At 36.3% G+C, this 15,646-nt stretch overlaps 2 protein-coding genes across 4 annotated transcripts in view; one reads left to right on the top strand and one right to left on the bottom strand.

Annotated features, from left to right (window-relative positions):
- Positions 1 to 892: 892 nt before the first annotated feature.
- Positions 893 to 1,669, top strand: LOC131687996 (uncharacterized). Its single transcript, XM_058972119.1, has one exon. The coding sequence runs from the start codon at positions 893 to 895 to the stop codon at positions 1,667 to 1,669; it is 777 nt and encodes a 258-aa protein (XP_058828102.1).
- Positions 1,670 to 3,121: 1,452 nt separating this feature from the next.
- LOC131689723 (putative mediator of RNA polymerase II transcription subunit 12) overlaps positions 3,122 to 15,646 on the bottom strand; it is a 65,373-nt gene continuing 52,848 nt past the window's right edge. Inside the window, exons 1-4 of one of the 3 annotated variants that reach the window (XM_058975012.1) lie at positions 13,118 to 13,195; positions 12,282 to 12,418; positions 11,896 to 12,203; positions 3,122 to 4,422 (exon numbers count right to left, since the gene is read on the bottom strand). In XM_058975012.1, the coding sequence (XP_058830995.1) occupies positions 3,642 to 4,422; positions 11,896 to 12,203; positions 12,282 to 12,383 (1,191 nt within the window). In that variant the 5' untranslated portion in view covers positions 12,384 to 12,418; positions 13,118 to 13,195 and the 3' untranslated portion in view covers positions 3,122 to 3,641. Of the gene's footprint in view, positions 4,423 to 11,895; positions 12,204 to 12,281; positions 12,419 to 12,856; positions 12,971 to 13,117; positions 13,196 to 15,646 lie in introns of those variants that run through there. The other 2 variants (XM_058975011.1, XM_058975010.1) reach the window with 2 other exon arrangements.

The raw sequence follows: 15,646 nt of genomic DNA, 5'->3' as shown, positions 1-15,646 counted from the left end.
GTAAGCTTATCAACAAGTGAAGCAGAACTGATAGCACTTTGCGCTGCTACGAAAGAAGGAGTGTGGTTAACACAACTTCTCAATGAATTGGATGTAAACATAACACCATTCATCATAATGGAAGATAGCATCCCATGTATCAACATAGCACAGGAGCCAAGATCACATCAACGGATGAAACACTTGGATATCAAATACCTTTTCATCCGGGATCTCATCAAAAATGGTAGAGTAAAACTACAGTTCATCCCAAGCGTCGATCAACCTGCAGATGCCTTCACTAAGGGGTTACCTAAAAATATACACAGAAAGTTATTCGGTGTATTGAATGTGCAAATTGTGGGGAAGTGTTGAAAAAGAATATTTCGCAGTGATATACGTACGAAATATTCTTTGTATATAAACAATTTGCCATTCACGGGACGGCAGTTGACAGTAAGAACTGTCATACGGAACGTGCTATAAAAAGCTCTGAGATGTCATCTGACAGAACGTCATGTGACAAAAGCTTCAAGTGGGTAACTTGAGCTTTTGCATATGGACGCCGCGCATGGATGTGTTGTTTACTATAGGCAGAGGGTATGACAGGGTATGGCAGTCAATAAGGGACTGTGATAAACAGTGCATGAAATATCAATCGATATCGAACTATGTTAGCATTATATAACTTGACGAACAAGAATCAAATAAAGTTATCTCAAACCAACCTACAGAAATACTTCGAGTTTTCTTACGGTATTATCAACAAATAAAACACAAAAAGGCGGACTCAAGCAAACAAACACTACGAACACAAGTTCTCGAAATGCTACAAACAAAATATAATAACCACTACAAAATCTACACGGACGCCTCAAAAACTGCTAGTGGAACAGCAATTGCATTTATTGACATGGAAAAAAACACCACAGTGTACCGAAAAATCAACGAAAACTACAGCATAACGAATGCAGAACTACTAGCTATCCGAGAAGCGCTAAAATACGTACAAAACGAACAGCTATGCGAAGTGGTAATCATAACGGATTCGAAAAGCGCGTGCGAAGGCATCCTCAACCAAGAAAAAGCTAACGACAACTTTCTAATTTTCGACATAAACAAAATGAGAAACCATTTACAAGACCGTAGAATTAAAATTCAATGGATCCCAAGCCACATAGAAGTACGAGGAAATGAACTAGCAGACCGAGCAGCAGTTCAGGCAACGAAACAAATACAAGACATGTTCGAAAGTCTAACACTGGGGGACACACTACGGTTGGCCAAAAAAGCGATGTGGGCTAAGTGGACACGGCTGTATCAAGAAATGTCACACGAAAAAGGAAAATATCGATTCCAACTAAATAATGAACCGGAAACCAGCGTTTGGTGTAGCAACATGAACCTTAACACGCACGAGAAAACATTATCAAGAATCAGAACTGGCCATTGTCTAACAAAAGATCGCAAATACACATGGAAATGGATTGATAATGAAAATTGCGAAACCTGCCGCATGAAAGAGGACATCGAACACATCCTGTTTCACTGTGCGAAATACAACACCATAAGAACAAAATACGACATACTAAATAACCGGAAACCACTAAAAGATATACTCAAGGATAGCATCGAAAAAGAATACAAAATGATAACCAAATACCTCACGGAATGCAAAATACGAATATAATCTGGAACATAATCAGACAACACAACATCGAAAAACAAAAATTCCAGCCTAAACGACGGCGAGATGGATCTACAAAGGTCTAAGCCGAGCCAAAAACAACAGCAAAAAAAAAAAAACTTTAAGTTGACCTGAATTTTTTTCCTGTTATCGTTGTCCATTCTCTCTCTTGTTTCTGATACGGTTGCTTCTAGTGCCTTTTTCAAGCATGATAGATTACCCTTTACTCAATCTAAATTGTATATAATCATTTGATTGATCTTCAGACCTAGGGGACTTAAAATGAGAACACGACAGAAGCGAACGCAGGGCAAAATTTATTGACGATGAAATGAGATTTTTAATACAATTAGGTAATACTTCCATGAAAATATTTAAGAGACGGCGCTGCTTTGGTGGTGGCTAACGTCAATTTAAATGTATGGGAAAGTTATTAAAACTTGGGATTTTGGAGAAACTATAATATTGTAGTTCTAAATGTATATACATTTTATGCAGAAAAAATATGGAAACAGTTTGTAGAAGTTTATTTAGATACTTACTTGAAAATTTTCTAATAAAATCTAGAGACTCTTTGCGCCTATATATTTTACCCATTAGTTTCCACCAAGAAAAGTTGAAACTCTTTCTCTCACAATTCTCTGTTTCATACGTTTTGACAGCAGATTCCCAACACATCACAATCGGAATGTTTACTTTTAGAATTTAAGCGCAAATGTAACAACCGATTCATTCAGGATGGGTTGCTGCATTCGGTTGGAATTCCAACAATCAGCCCATATTCTGAATTTTATTCCGGATGTAATTTATTGGGATGAGGTTATTTTATGGCGCGGACATCTATGTGCCGTCATGAAGAAGCTCTAGATTTATATTGCCGCAAGATGTTCAAAATATGGAAAAGCGCACCCTATCATATATCGTAAGCAGAAACAACATAAACTACTCAATTTTAGACAAGGAAAAAGTCTAGATAGCGGGAGCATTAAATTTTCTAATGGGGCGAGAATTGGAAGGGAAAAAACAATGGTAAAAAGTGCAGTTTTCAATGTCCATTCTGCCGTTCTATGCATAATTGTCCCATGTATATAGGGAATCCCATAGAACATGGGACAGATATGCTTATAACGGCAGCATTCCTTTCACCACAGAGAACACACAGAGGTATAAGCTAGAACAAACATTTAAATGAAAATTCGTTGAAAGTCACCATCGCATACAGGTTCACATGCGTGAATCACCATTGTATCGAAGTTCGCACACAAGTCCCGTACAGCGATTGGTGGCCGATTGAAGCGCCGGCTATTGGCAAGTTGCTACTAGCTGTTGTCATTTCAAGGCGACTGTTTTATTTCTTACTCAAGTTGAAAACTTTACTTGTATGTCAGTTCTCAGTGTTTTCACTGTCATTTTGTAAGACAGGCATTTTTTGAATTGCAAATAAAACTGAATAACTCCTTTGTTAACATAGTTCACATTTATTGGGATTATTTTTGTTATAATCTTTGTATATAGGTTCTGTCAAATGATTATTTAATTTTCCTTTTCTACTTTCTTAACCCTACAAAACTAACTGAGGAATATTAAAGACAACGGTTTTGTTTATTTAATGAAGCGCTTGGCAAAAAAAACTATCTTATGATTTACCGACAATATTAAAAGCTCTTACCATACTGCCGTCTGCCATGTTCTATGGAATTCCCAGTACACATGGGATAGTTATGCGTAGACCGGCAGTATAGGCATCATATAAAAACTAATACTCAATTAAAAATGCTTCTCATTAATTTTATGGGATGGATTTTTAAATAAACAAACCTGCTGTTAAATATTCATTTGAACGTAAAGTACCGCTCATACGTTATTAATTCTAATAAAAAGTGTTTAATAAATACACAAGTTTTGATGTCTTCAAAACGATTAGCGAAACTGGCGAGCATTTGCAAATAAGAATCGAATAACATCTCGAAGATGTTTACTCCTTGGAGATGTCTTCATTGCTATCGGTCGACTTGCGTTCCTCGCTATCGGGGGAACTATTCGGGGAACTTGCTTTCTTTCCATTGCTACTATTGCCTGGGACCATGTCGAATGATTGGATTTGGGCCTCATGCAATGCCTGCATAATTTTCAGCGATGTGAAGGAACCCAACCGTTCGGGCAGTTTTCTTAGAATTTCTCCAACATACAATCCGAAAGCACCGTGCTCATCGAGACTGACTGCATGTTCAAGATTGTTTTGGTATTTGATCGTGCGGTTTATGTTAAAGTTGGAGACGGACGCTACCTCGTCCATGTTGTTGTCATAGTTGAGCCGTTGTCGCTTTGGTACGTTGTAGGATACTTCCACGTTGGAAGCCGGTATGGGCGATTCGACTGGAGTGGGCTGTGATAGTCCCGCGCGATATCCATGTGAGGCAGACATTGGATTAGCACCCATATGAGCTGGATGGTGATTTTCTCGGTTCCCATGGAGAGCTGCTGCGTGTACCTGCTGACCAGGCGTATGAGGTGACTGAAGGTGATGTAAACCCATGTCCTGCCCAGGATGGAATCCAGGCGGTCCTTGGTGTTGTGCGTGTGGATACTGCTGATGTAGCTTCGCTTGCTGTGCTTGATAGTGCAGTTGAGCCTGCGGATTCTGAGCAGCTGCAGCGGCCGCGACCTGCTGCAGGTCCAGATATGCATGAAGATCATCTTTCGATTCCTCCATCTGACGCTTTCGAAGGGCGTGTAATGGATTAGATTCATCATCGCTGAAAGGAAATGGAGAATGGAACGTTAATTCATGCATCGGATGCGTATTTCGGAGAATGATTTCAATTCAAAATCGCATATCTGAACCGTTTATGTCTCAATTCGAGATACATCTAGGGTTATGAAAATTGTTGATATTTCGAAAATGCTTAAACTTAATGCAGGTTTGATAAATTAGTGAAAGTTCCGAAACAAAATTAGTCTAAGAGATACCTTTCATAATTGATTGTATAATGAGATGGGCGAATGAATCGCCAATAGATAAAAAGAATCGACTTTTCAAAAAGAGTGAATGAATCGCGATTCTTTTTTAAAGAGCTGCATTTCACTGAAGGAGTGACAATTTATTATAAACTCAACGAGAACCAAAAAGAACCGAATGAGTTTGTTATGATTATGAATCACTCTAAAATAAACAAACACAATGAACACATGAGCTCTGTCTACACGAAATAAAATATTAACTCATACCTAATTTAAATTTAATAATAGTTGTAATTTCGAGAAAGAAACCAATCTTAATTGAAAAATTATCTCAAAAATTCAACGTAGGGGTTAGGTATGTCATACGACGAATGTGTGCAACGTTTGAAATAAATCGGTTAAGTAGTTTTGAATCCCAGTTAACACCGCATATCGTGTTTTTTCCAGAGACATTCTACAAAATACATTATACTTTATATATTATAATATATAAAAGTTCGCTTCACCCAAATTTCTAAAAAAAATCACAAAAAAGTGTTTTTTTTCACGCTGAAGCCCTAACGTCCCTCGTATCCCCACACCCGCCTTATCGCCTAATAAATCGCCCCTTTTTGTCGTCACAATCGGAAATCTTTCCGAATACGCATAATTCGAAGTGTACTGTGTACAACACAATATTTCGTCGCTGTTGTGCTATCTTATGACAAGCGCCATTTAGCAAAATTATAAATTGTATAAACAATTCAAAGAAGACAATTGATACTTCTATCTATCCTGTGTTAGTCTCTCAAGTATTGGAAAAATCGGTTGACTATGTCGCGAGTTTTTACTATAAATGTAAACAAAAGTCGCGTTAACACGTGTCATAGGTGTGTATTGATGACAAAATTTGTATGGCGTGTCATAATCGTGCATGGAAAATTTATCATAGAAAAAAATCATTAATTATTAACTTTTATTCATATCTTTGGCCTCATTTGGTCTATAAACAATCGGTGAGATGCATTTTGAAGGAAAACAGTCAGGGAATCAAGAAAAAATAGTTATTTTTGGTTACAGTGTTGCCAAATATGGTATATTTCCAGTTTAAAACTTAAACTGCATTTTTCTAACAATTCGTGTAATTTTGCTTTTTTTTCCTTTATTTCGACTATGTTAATCACATTTTCTTTTTTACATTTTAACGACATTCAATTAGCTAGAGATTACTGGGTAGGGAATGTTATGAAAGTTAGAGCCACAGTACTCAAGTGAGAGCAAGGATATGAAGTAAACAGATCGGAAAACTAGAAGTGGCAAGGTCATTAGAACAGGCTTAATCTTTGTCTTCTGCTAATGAGGGTCAAGCTTAGGCAGCATAACTACGAATTACCCGAGTTCACTAGCATGTGTCCTGGTATAGATAGACGTGTCCATCTTTACCGTGACAACCGACAAAAATTAAGCCACGTAAGATCATCAAGCAAGGTTTTCAGTGGTGATCATGCGTGGCTTCATTTTTGTCGGTTGTCACGGTAAATATGGACACGTCTATCTATACCAACGCCATCGACAATTAAACCGCTCCTCACGTTGGCATCAATCAACAAAATTCTATAATTAATTAAACAATCATATCCTACCACAGCAAAGCACTTCAATGAAGTACAATATGTGCTCGTTTTGATTGATCTACAACGTTTTAATGGCAGAAATAAGAAATAGGAGCCTTTTCTAATATGAAAATGATATTTTGCCTTTCTCATATAGAAAGGTTATGCAATCACTCTGAAAAACGTCAACCTAATCCCGGCCCGGAGGGCCGAGTGTCATATCCCATTCGACTCAGTTCGTCGAGATCGGAAAAAGTCTGTATGTGTGTGTGTATGTATGTATGTGTGTGTGTATGTGTGTGTATGTGTGTGTGTATGTGTGTGTGTGTATGTATGTGCGTATGTGTCAAATAATGTCACTCATTTTTCTCAGAGATGGCTGGACCGATTTGCCCAAACTTAGTCTCAAATGAAAGGTGCAACCTTCCCATCGGCTGCTATTGAATTTTGGATCGATCGGAATTCTGGTTCCGGAATTACGGGTTTCAGAGTGCGGCCACACAGAAATTTCTCATATAAACTATAGGAAAAATTAAAAATAGAATTTTTATTTTTGATGCTCAATGTGTTCAAGGTGCATGAAACGTCGAGATTTGATGCAAACTCGAAAAAAAATTTGACTACGATTCACTTTTTTGGATTTTGGCACATTTTTGCCTTTCTCATATAGAAAGGTTATGCAATCACTCTGAAAAACGTCAACCTAATCCCGGGTTTTTTTCGACTCGTTTAGGGTTTCTGGATTTTAACAGGGGCGTAGTTGATGGTTTACGGAGAGGGGTTACACCCCCCCCCTCTACTGTTCGCGCCCCTCCTTTAAAAATCTCCTTAAATCACCCCTCAGACCACCACCCCATCCAGCCCTCATACCCTTCCCTTTCAACCCCATCATCTTTAAACCACCACTGTATCACAAAGCATACCAATTTAAGCTGGGGAGTCGTTCGTTCATGGGACTTTCGCCCTCTTCACATACCCAGCCCCGCATGACAAAATGAGTTAGCAAGCAGATAACATTGATCTAATGATGATTAGGCTAATGGAGTATGATATTTTTTTGTTTCAAGTGTTTCACCGTCGACACGTAGCTCATCAAGTTCGTGGCTGGCATGCCATTGTGTATAAGTGCAAAGTGTACTAAGAATGTAATGGACATTTCCACAATTATGTTGAACATAAAAAGCCTCCGTGCCATAGTTTAGAGAAATGAGAAAGGCACAATTGCACCGCTAGGTGGATTAAAACAGGTTTTTATTATTGATGTCATTTTTGTCATACTTGTTTTATGGTATTACGTAAGAAAGGATAAACCCTCCCTCCCCCTTAGATAAGAATTTGTAAGATATTTTGAAACTCCCCCCCCATATTCCCTTACGTAATTAATGTATGGCCGCCTAATCTGCGCGACCGTAACAGTCCTCCATCGTCGTAGTCTTAGATTTTATTCATTTTTAAGAATCCCTTGCGCCAGAACCAATCACAGCGTCTATTCAATCGTAATATTTGCTTTTTCAAAAAGTTCATCGAAAAAAATTTTATAGCTATAGCTATAACTTATAAAATCTGCAAGTATTAGAAACAAATTGATTTTTTTGAAAGCTGGACAGATTTTGTTTAACTTATTATTTTTCTTAAATATTAAGAATCATGTTAAAAAGATTATGTAAAAATTTGGCAGTGGATAATAATATACTTTGCGAGATATTACAATCATAAACTTAAAAAAGGCAATTTTACTCTAAACTCCCAATGATATTCCTGTTACAATTGAAATATCTCCAGTTCCATTCTGAAATTTTCACACAATTTTAATATAATTATGTTATCAAAAAAAAAATTGTTTTCGGGCCGACTGTAAAAAAATTAAATGCTTCTAACATTTGCAGAATGCCGGTCATTCCACGTCAGATTAATTAAATTAATTAAAATTTTAGTTCGCATTGTTCAGCTAAACATTATTGACACGAATTTTTTTGCGTTGGCTGAATATGATATTCTTTCAAGCTATAAGCTTTTGAACTTTATAAAATATTTTTAAAAATTTTATAAATTGAACATTTTTAGTCACTGCTAACTCAGAAACTATTAGATTTGTGGAGAAATACATATGTTCTGTAAATGTTACAAATAAATAATTTTTTTAAGGTTGAGCCAAAAAACATTTTTTTTGCTTTTTTAAATAATTTAAAATTATATCGAGGACATTGTGTGAACATTTCAGAATGGAACACGAACTGTTCACGAGATTTTTCAATTATAACAAGCATACCACTGAACGTATGGTGTAAATTTGCCTTGTTTTAAGTTTATAATTGTAATATCTCGCAAAGTATTTTGCTATCCACTCTCAAATTTACATAATTCTTAATATTTAAAGAAAATATTAAGACAAAAAAATTGGCTTTTAAAAAAATCAATTTGTTTATAATAATTGTATATTTAATATGTTGTATAACAAAAATATTTTTTTTCGGTAAGCTTATTTGAAAACGCAACTTTTTTATTTTATTTAGTATTTTTTCCTTATATCGAATTGTTTCCGTGTTATCAATGATTGAAAATTGTCCAATTTTGTAAACTACAAAAGTTCAAAAACTAGTAACTTGAAAAAAATATCATATTCAGCCAAAACAAAAAAAAAACGTGTCAATTATTTTTAGCTAAAAAATGCAAGAAAATCTTTTGGCAGGAATTAAAATTTTGGTTGTAAATCTGATGTGGAATATGAATATGCAAAATAATTTTTTCTTCGAATGTGAAATTATCTTCTCTAGCAAAATCCTTAATCATGTACGTATAAAGGCTGACAAAATAGTATCAAATAGTTGATAAAATCGAATATATACAAAATCTAGTTTCACTGTAGGGTAACGTGCCTGTTTTGTCCCTATTAAAGGAGATGCCACACTGTTCAAGTAATTACTCAGCCTGAAACATTGTGAAATAATAGTGTTTGAGCACAACTAAAACTCTAATCGAGTGTCCTATCATATTAGCATTTAAGCCAATGCGTTCAACAAAGACGGAAAACTCGACCCTAGCCAACGGCTTCAAATGGTTCGAGTAATGATAGAAACATAGCGAAAATAAGCCAATTACCCTAACGTAACGCAACACTTGCTCAAAATGAACTACCCTGTCCTACTATGTCACAAACTTCTTTATACCCTGCCGTACTCCCCTAGTACGTAACGGGTTAGTTTAATTTTTTTGTACAGTAAAATGTGTAACGTTACTTTCTGCCCCCGCCCCTCACGGTGTCTTTATCGAACTTTATTCAAAAAAATTCGGCATCTGTAAAATTTCGGGATATGAAAAAATAGACTTTTCCCTTTCATTTGAAAGTCAAATGAAAATATTTTGTCGGGGGGTTCTAGAACAACTTTTTATTTTAAAGTTTTTTGATTGAAAACTTAAGTGTTTTAATGAAATTAATTCGCATTTTTGCTACTAATTGGTACTATAGACATTAAAAAAATACTAAAAGTGAGAATCTGATGAACAATCCAATTGCCTACAACTTCGTAGAATGCTATAAATCCATATAAAATCACCCGAGAAAGTTATTAAAATTTTATCAGTTTTTAGGTGTGTTGGCTGTTGTTGGGTTTAAATGAACAGTAAATTCAGATAAATTTCAATGTATACAAAGTCCCATTCTCAGCAGAAAAAATATATTTTTAGATTTCTCCGGGTCTTGGGCGAAAATGACACTTTATGAACAAGGAGGTGTGGCAACACCTTTCCAAATGTATTCAATAATTCATTGAATACATTGTATTGTATTCAATAATCCTACATCTTGTTGATTAATGTAGTAACAGATTTTATCATGTCTTTTTCATTTCTTTTCTCGCTCTAGGGGATAGCTAATGTAAACTAGAATGACCCTTCTTCCTGATTCTAGCCTGCCTGGTAAAATACAATTGGCTTAAATTCAAAGCTCTATATTTGAATGAACTAAAGTAGTCAGTTCGAGTCATTGTAATAAACGACGGATTTTATTGCAATTTTGGGTTGAGAATCCTGTTTGTCTTTATCAACATTAAAAGAAAGATGATTGAAAAAGAAAAAAAGCTCTTCATGTTTTGGATCCATCTTTGTTATCTTTTGGGGTAAATTCATTTTATCAGAATTTATAAATGCAGATTTTTGCTTGTCCTCAAATTTTATTTCCAAATCGAATACACTTCACATAATCTCAGAAAAAAGAACAAAACCAAGTTTCATAATTTTATTTAAGAAAAAATTCCGGAGTCGTTACTCGTTGAACACGGATCACTAGAGAAAACATCAGGCTGGACCATACATTCAGTAAATTTTCAAAGTAATACAAGTCTGTTTATTGAAGATTTCCCTCATAATATGGGATAAGAGCAAAGACAACATACCAAGAAGACAGAGTTGCCAATTCAGTTCAGAATCTGAAGACATTAACAACAACACGTCTTTCGGGTAAAGGTGATACTTTCTATATCTACTTTTATATTGAGATCGCTATCTTCGTACAATAGACAAAACCTTTATTTCTTATTTACTATTGCGATTTCTGTTCAATGTACAGCCATTACCAAAAGTTAACAAACTTGAACATAAATCGCATCGAATTATTTTTCTATCCTTCATTAAACTGTGAATCAGGATTCTCAATCGAAATCAAATCAAATGACTGAATATCTAATCGAGTTTGATCAAATATAAATTTAAAATTTAGGCCAAATATATCCCACAAGATAGTAACGAGCAAACAGGTTGACTCAAGATTATATCAAGCATACTCCAGAATGAGTGAAGAAAAAAAGATGACACAAATATATCTGTTACAGAAAAAACTGTTTCATTCTTCTACATTACCCAGCATCTTTCTAAAGAGTCTTAATTTCGTTCAAATTTTATCAAAAATATCATTGATGCGCATAAAACGGTGGAATCTGGAATTATGCTTTTTGCGCTTAAGGGTAGGACTTTGCTAGCATTCAGGTTCTTCTAAGAACACTGTTAAAATAAGGCAATCCATTTTTTTTACAAATAAAAATGTTTTTGGTATAAAGCTTCTTAACCAATAGGCCCCATGCGAATCTAGAAAAATTTAATAGCTTTCTCTGGCGATTTTAGATCGCGATGTAGTTTTCTACAAAGTTGTACACAATGAAATTGTCCATCAGATTCTCACTTTTGGTAATATTTGAATGTCTAAAGTACTACCTAGGGGCAAAAATGTGAACCAGTTTCATTGAAAACCCCAAGTTTTCAAACAAAGAACCTTTAAAATAAAAAGTTCTTCTGGAGCAGAATATTTTAATTTTACTTTTAAATGAAAGGGAAAAGCCCATTCTATCGCATGTTCAAGTTTTAGCGATGCCGATTTTTATCGAATTAAATTGTTCTACCAAACACACCGTGCCCCCCCCCCCCCTCTGCCATATGTAACAAAATATAACATTTTGTTATACCTCCCATCTCCCTTTCCATCAAACGTGTTACGTAATTTATGGACTCTACGCGCAATAGAACAAACAGAGGTTTCCAAATCCGAAACCATTGGTTCGCACCTTCAAAATATAAAATTTTTAGGTTTGGTTCGAGTCGGATTTATGGCGAGCAGCGATTTTTAGGTTCTCTATACAACCATGGGCTTGTGCAAATTAGTCACTATTTTTCCAAATCAACACTCACGTATCAGGGTCGACATCTCCGTTCGGCGCCCGTGGTCTCCGGATCTTGATGTGCTTGTTAAGGAACTTGAGCTTTTCCAGCAGGGGCCACTCGCTACAGTTCACCCCATTCTTCATGATTCGCCGTTCCACGGTAAACCGACAGCGGAAGTACGTCATCCGTTTTTTGCACTGGTCGACGTTCATCTCACACAGCCGACCCAGCTCCCGCCAGGCCTTCTCCTTTTTCGACTGGAATTTGTAGTGCGGATGGCTCTTGTCGTACAACACTGGCATCCGGCGGTAGTATTCGCACAGTTTTTCATCTTTCTGCAATAGGGAAAAGATAAGAGCTTGTTGAGGCATAGATGTCTTCGTTTAGTAATTAGGTAAAATGAGAACCAGCACCTCCAATACGTCAATGTAGGAAAAATCTTCTTTGGGTAGTTTGATAAGCTCAGCGAAATTTGTTACAAGCTGCTGTTCCATAAAAGCAACTGGGTATTCCATCGTGTGTTTGGTGTGTTCATAAAATGTTCAAGTGTCTAAACAGTTGAATTATAACAAATGGTAAAAAACGTGTCAATAACACGTTCAAACAGTCGACCACGTCGTTGCACACTATACGCCCCGGGAGGTGAACAGTTTAGTACTAAAAATTAAACGCAAAAGTTTCCGAGTTTGGGGTACCATTCGATGAAGGCGCGCGCATACACACAACAAAGTAAAGAAACGAAAAAGCAAACAAATGGAAATTATTTCTTGCTTGGTTTAATTAAATAAGAGAAGCCAGAAAGGAAAAACATTAGCATTTGCGTTTGTAGGTTAGTTTGTATAAAATATTGCCCCGTGAGTCGTGTTGCGAGAATGAGACTCTTTTTATAGCACTTTTAAACAATCCACGCGCGCGACGTCAACAATCTTCAACGGCGTGGCAACACCGTAACCGTTCTGTCGCGCGATAGTTCGGCACCGTAACACACCTCAATTAAACTACCAACTATGTACGTATAGGCACTTCAAATGTAAAGTTCATTCAAGTTGCGTAATTGTACGAAACTGTTCAACTTCCTTCGCTTCTAATCTAGATCTAGCATCGGAATCGAAAATAAGCGAACTAAAATGGTACGCTTTCACTCGAATCCCATTATAGCTAGAGGAGAGCCTGTAGTAGAGCTACATGTAAACATCTATAACAAACAACTAGATATGTGTGCGACTTCTCTATCTATTCTCTCATGTACCACGATTTTATTTTTCCGATCGATAATATTATTTCAGTTAGCAACTTCTCCTATATTTGTTCGACACTTTTCAAAGACTAGAAGTAGACTGAGAAGTTTATATTCCTGGGTGACCCAGCCCCACCCGACCTGGCCATGCCACGCTCCTTACCGGTTCTCGGTTCAATCTGTGAGCACTCCGAGTTTTGTATTCGCTTCGTCGGTATAATATTATAATAATAATAAAAGAGTCTCTGCACTCTTCTTCTACTACATTTTACCGCTTCTCGCTCGCTCGGTCTTTTGAATTTTATTGTTTGTTTAATCTTTTTTTCCTTCTTCTATTTCTGTTCGTTTGTTATTATACTTTGCTTGTACTTTTTCAACCCTCACTGCATGCATACTGCGTAGCCTGATAATGCCATAAATGGCTGACATGTGCACGTATGGGTACGAAATAAAAAAAATAATGAAAAGATTTTATTTTCTATCCCCTTCAGTGTGTTCGTACAAATATGCTGTCTATTGAGTTAGTTAACGAAAGCAGAATGTTAAGCTACGCAGCGATTTGATGAAATAATATTTAGAAACCGTTTGAATAATAAATTTCAGTCTGTCTTGCTTGTACCAAAGTAGGCCAGCACTAATACCGATGAAACAAGCATGTATATTGTATTTAATTTGATAATTTTCTAGTAACTCGCAAAGCAGCTTGGTGTTTGATGTTAGTCCAAAAACTGTTATCTTTCCCAGTTTTATGACTATCGTTTTTCTTCTATATCTATAATATTCTAGCCTAGGGGAAGGAACCAGCATTACATCTTTAGCACCTCTTTTCGAGAGCTGAGTGCAAGAGCTTTCCAGAGTTGAATGCTTCTTCTGCTGGTGGTCGGTTATTTCTCCAGCGGAAATCTCTGCACACTTGTCCGGGGTTTGACGATTGCCGACAGCGACTGCGCAGATTTTTTATTAATTTATAAATTTATTTCTATTTTATTGCTATTATATTCAACGTTATACATTATACTACTAGAGCGAGTTGGTTGTTCTCGAGGGTTTTAATACAGAACCATCTGTGTAGGAGCAACTTTTAACGAGAGTGTGGAAAAAAACTCCTTGGATAGCGAGAGACGGGGTGGGTGTTTTTATGCGTATCACCTAGGATGCTGGCGCAGGTAGACCGCACAACGGAAAGCAGCGCATGGGGAGCGGGGTTCTTTGGAAAGGATGTTTACTTCTATTAAATCGACTGAGATCAATGCACATGAATCGGTTGATTTGAACGATTAAGTTGTTTATTAGTGCCGGGTAACCCGAGCAAAGTCGAACATCAAAATTACAACAAATAGAATGCATATTTTGATAATAGCATCAAATTGAAATCTTTTTTTGCTATCAGCTCTAGATTTTTTACATATGACATCAAATAAATAAACATCAAATTTTAATCTCACTTTGCTATCCTTGTTTCTTAGAAGAATTTTCTATGTTTATATTGCTTTGGTAAAACATCAAAGTGACACACCTAAAAATATATGAATTTTATCGTTGACCTAATTGCAAACATGACACAATTTAACAAACCGTAATTTACGAAATGACGAAACATTATCGTGTTCCGTTTAATTTTACATGAAACGTATACTTTACATGCGAAATGACATAAAATTACACTTACAGCCATTCAGAACAAACGCTGTATGTGGAGTAAAATTAGGTGATTTATGAAATTCAACGTCATGTAAAATTAAAATCAAACGTAAAATTAAGTCATTTTTGATGCTCGTATATGTCAGGGTCAGGAGATGTAAATTTACACGATTTTTGCAAGGTGTGGAATATATATTTTGTAATAATTTTTTTTCAACATTTGCACTATTCAACGGCCAATTTAAAAATATATTTTGGTTGGGACAGTCGTTGTATACGCGATGATGGCACCACTGACATATGCGCAAGTATATGGAGGACAGTCCAGTTAGCATCATTTCGTGTTGAAGCACTCAAATAACTTTTGTCCTGTTGCAAGTTTTCATTTCTTATAAAAAATTATAGAATTCGCTCAAACTTTGAAAACGTTGTCTCATATACCAAAAAAATGGCACAATGTCTGTTTGTACGTGTGTGTATTTGTCATGTAATTATCTCAGCAACGGCTTGGTTTTGTTTTTGGATATGTTGTTTACTTTCTGAGATACAGGTGATTTTGTCAAAACGCGACATGTTTAAAGGCAAAGGCAACAAGGTCGCACTAAGTGCATGTAAATAGAAAGCTTATAAAATACTGTTCGAACAAGCCATAGATCGTCCAAATCCGTTCACGAACGGCGGAGATATTTTTTTTCGAGAGTTGTCCTACTGGACCTGTAGAGCTAGGTTCTCGGAAGAGCTCCCCGTCAGAGTCACATACTACAATTTGCCGACGAGACAGGCAATGACGGTCACCAAAAAAACTGCTTTAGGCCAATTGTAGCGGGCCGTCATTTTGAATGTGATATTCATTGTACGGTTCAGGTATGTGCGGGCGTAGGGACTGGCGATCGCGTGTAT

This window comes from Topomyia yanbarensis, chromosome 3, assembly GCF_030247195.1.
Source record: "Topomyia yanbarensis strain Yona2022 chromosome 3, ASM3024719v1, whole genome shotgun sequence".
Taxonomy (NCBI): Eukaryota; Metazoa; Arthropoda; class Insecta; order Diptera; family Culicidae; genus Topomyia; species Topomyia yanbarensis.
Note: the sequence above shows the minus strand (reverse complement) of the source record. Positions and strands in the feature narration are given on the sequence as shown.

Bases quoted from the DNA above. Each gene is read 5' to 3' on its own strand.
- LOC131687996 (XM_058972119.1), top strand. From the start codon at position 893: ATGGAAAAAAACACCACAGTGTACCGAAAAATCAACGAAAACTACAGC.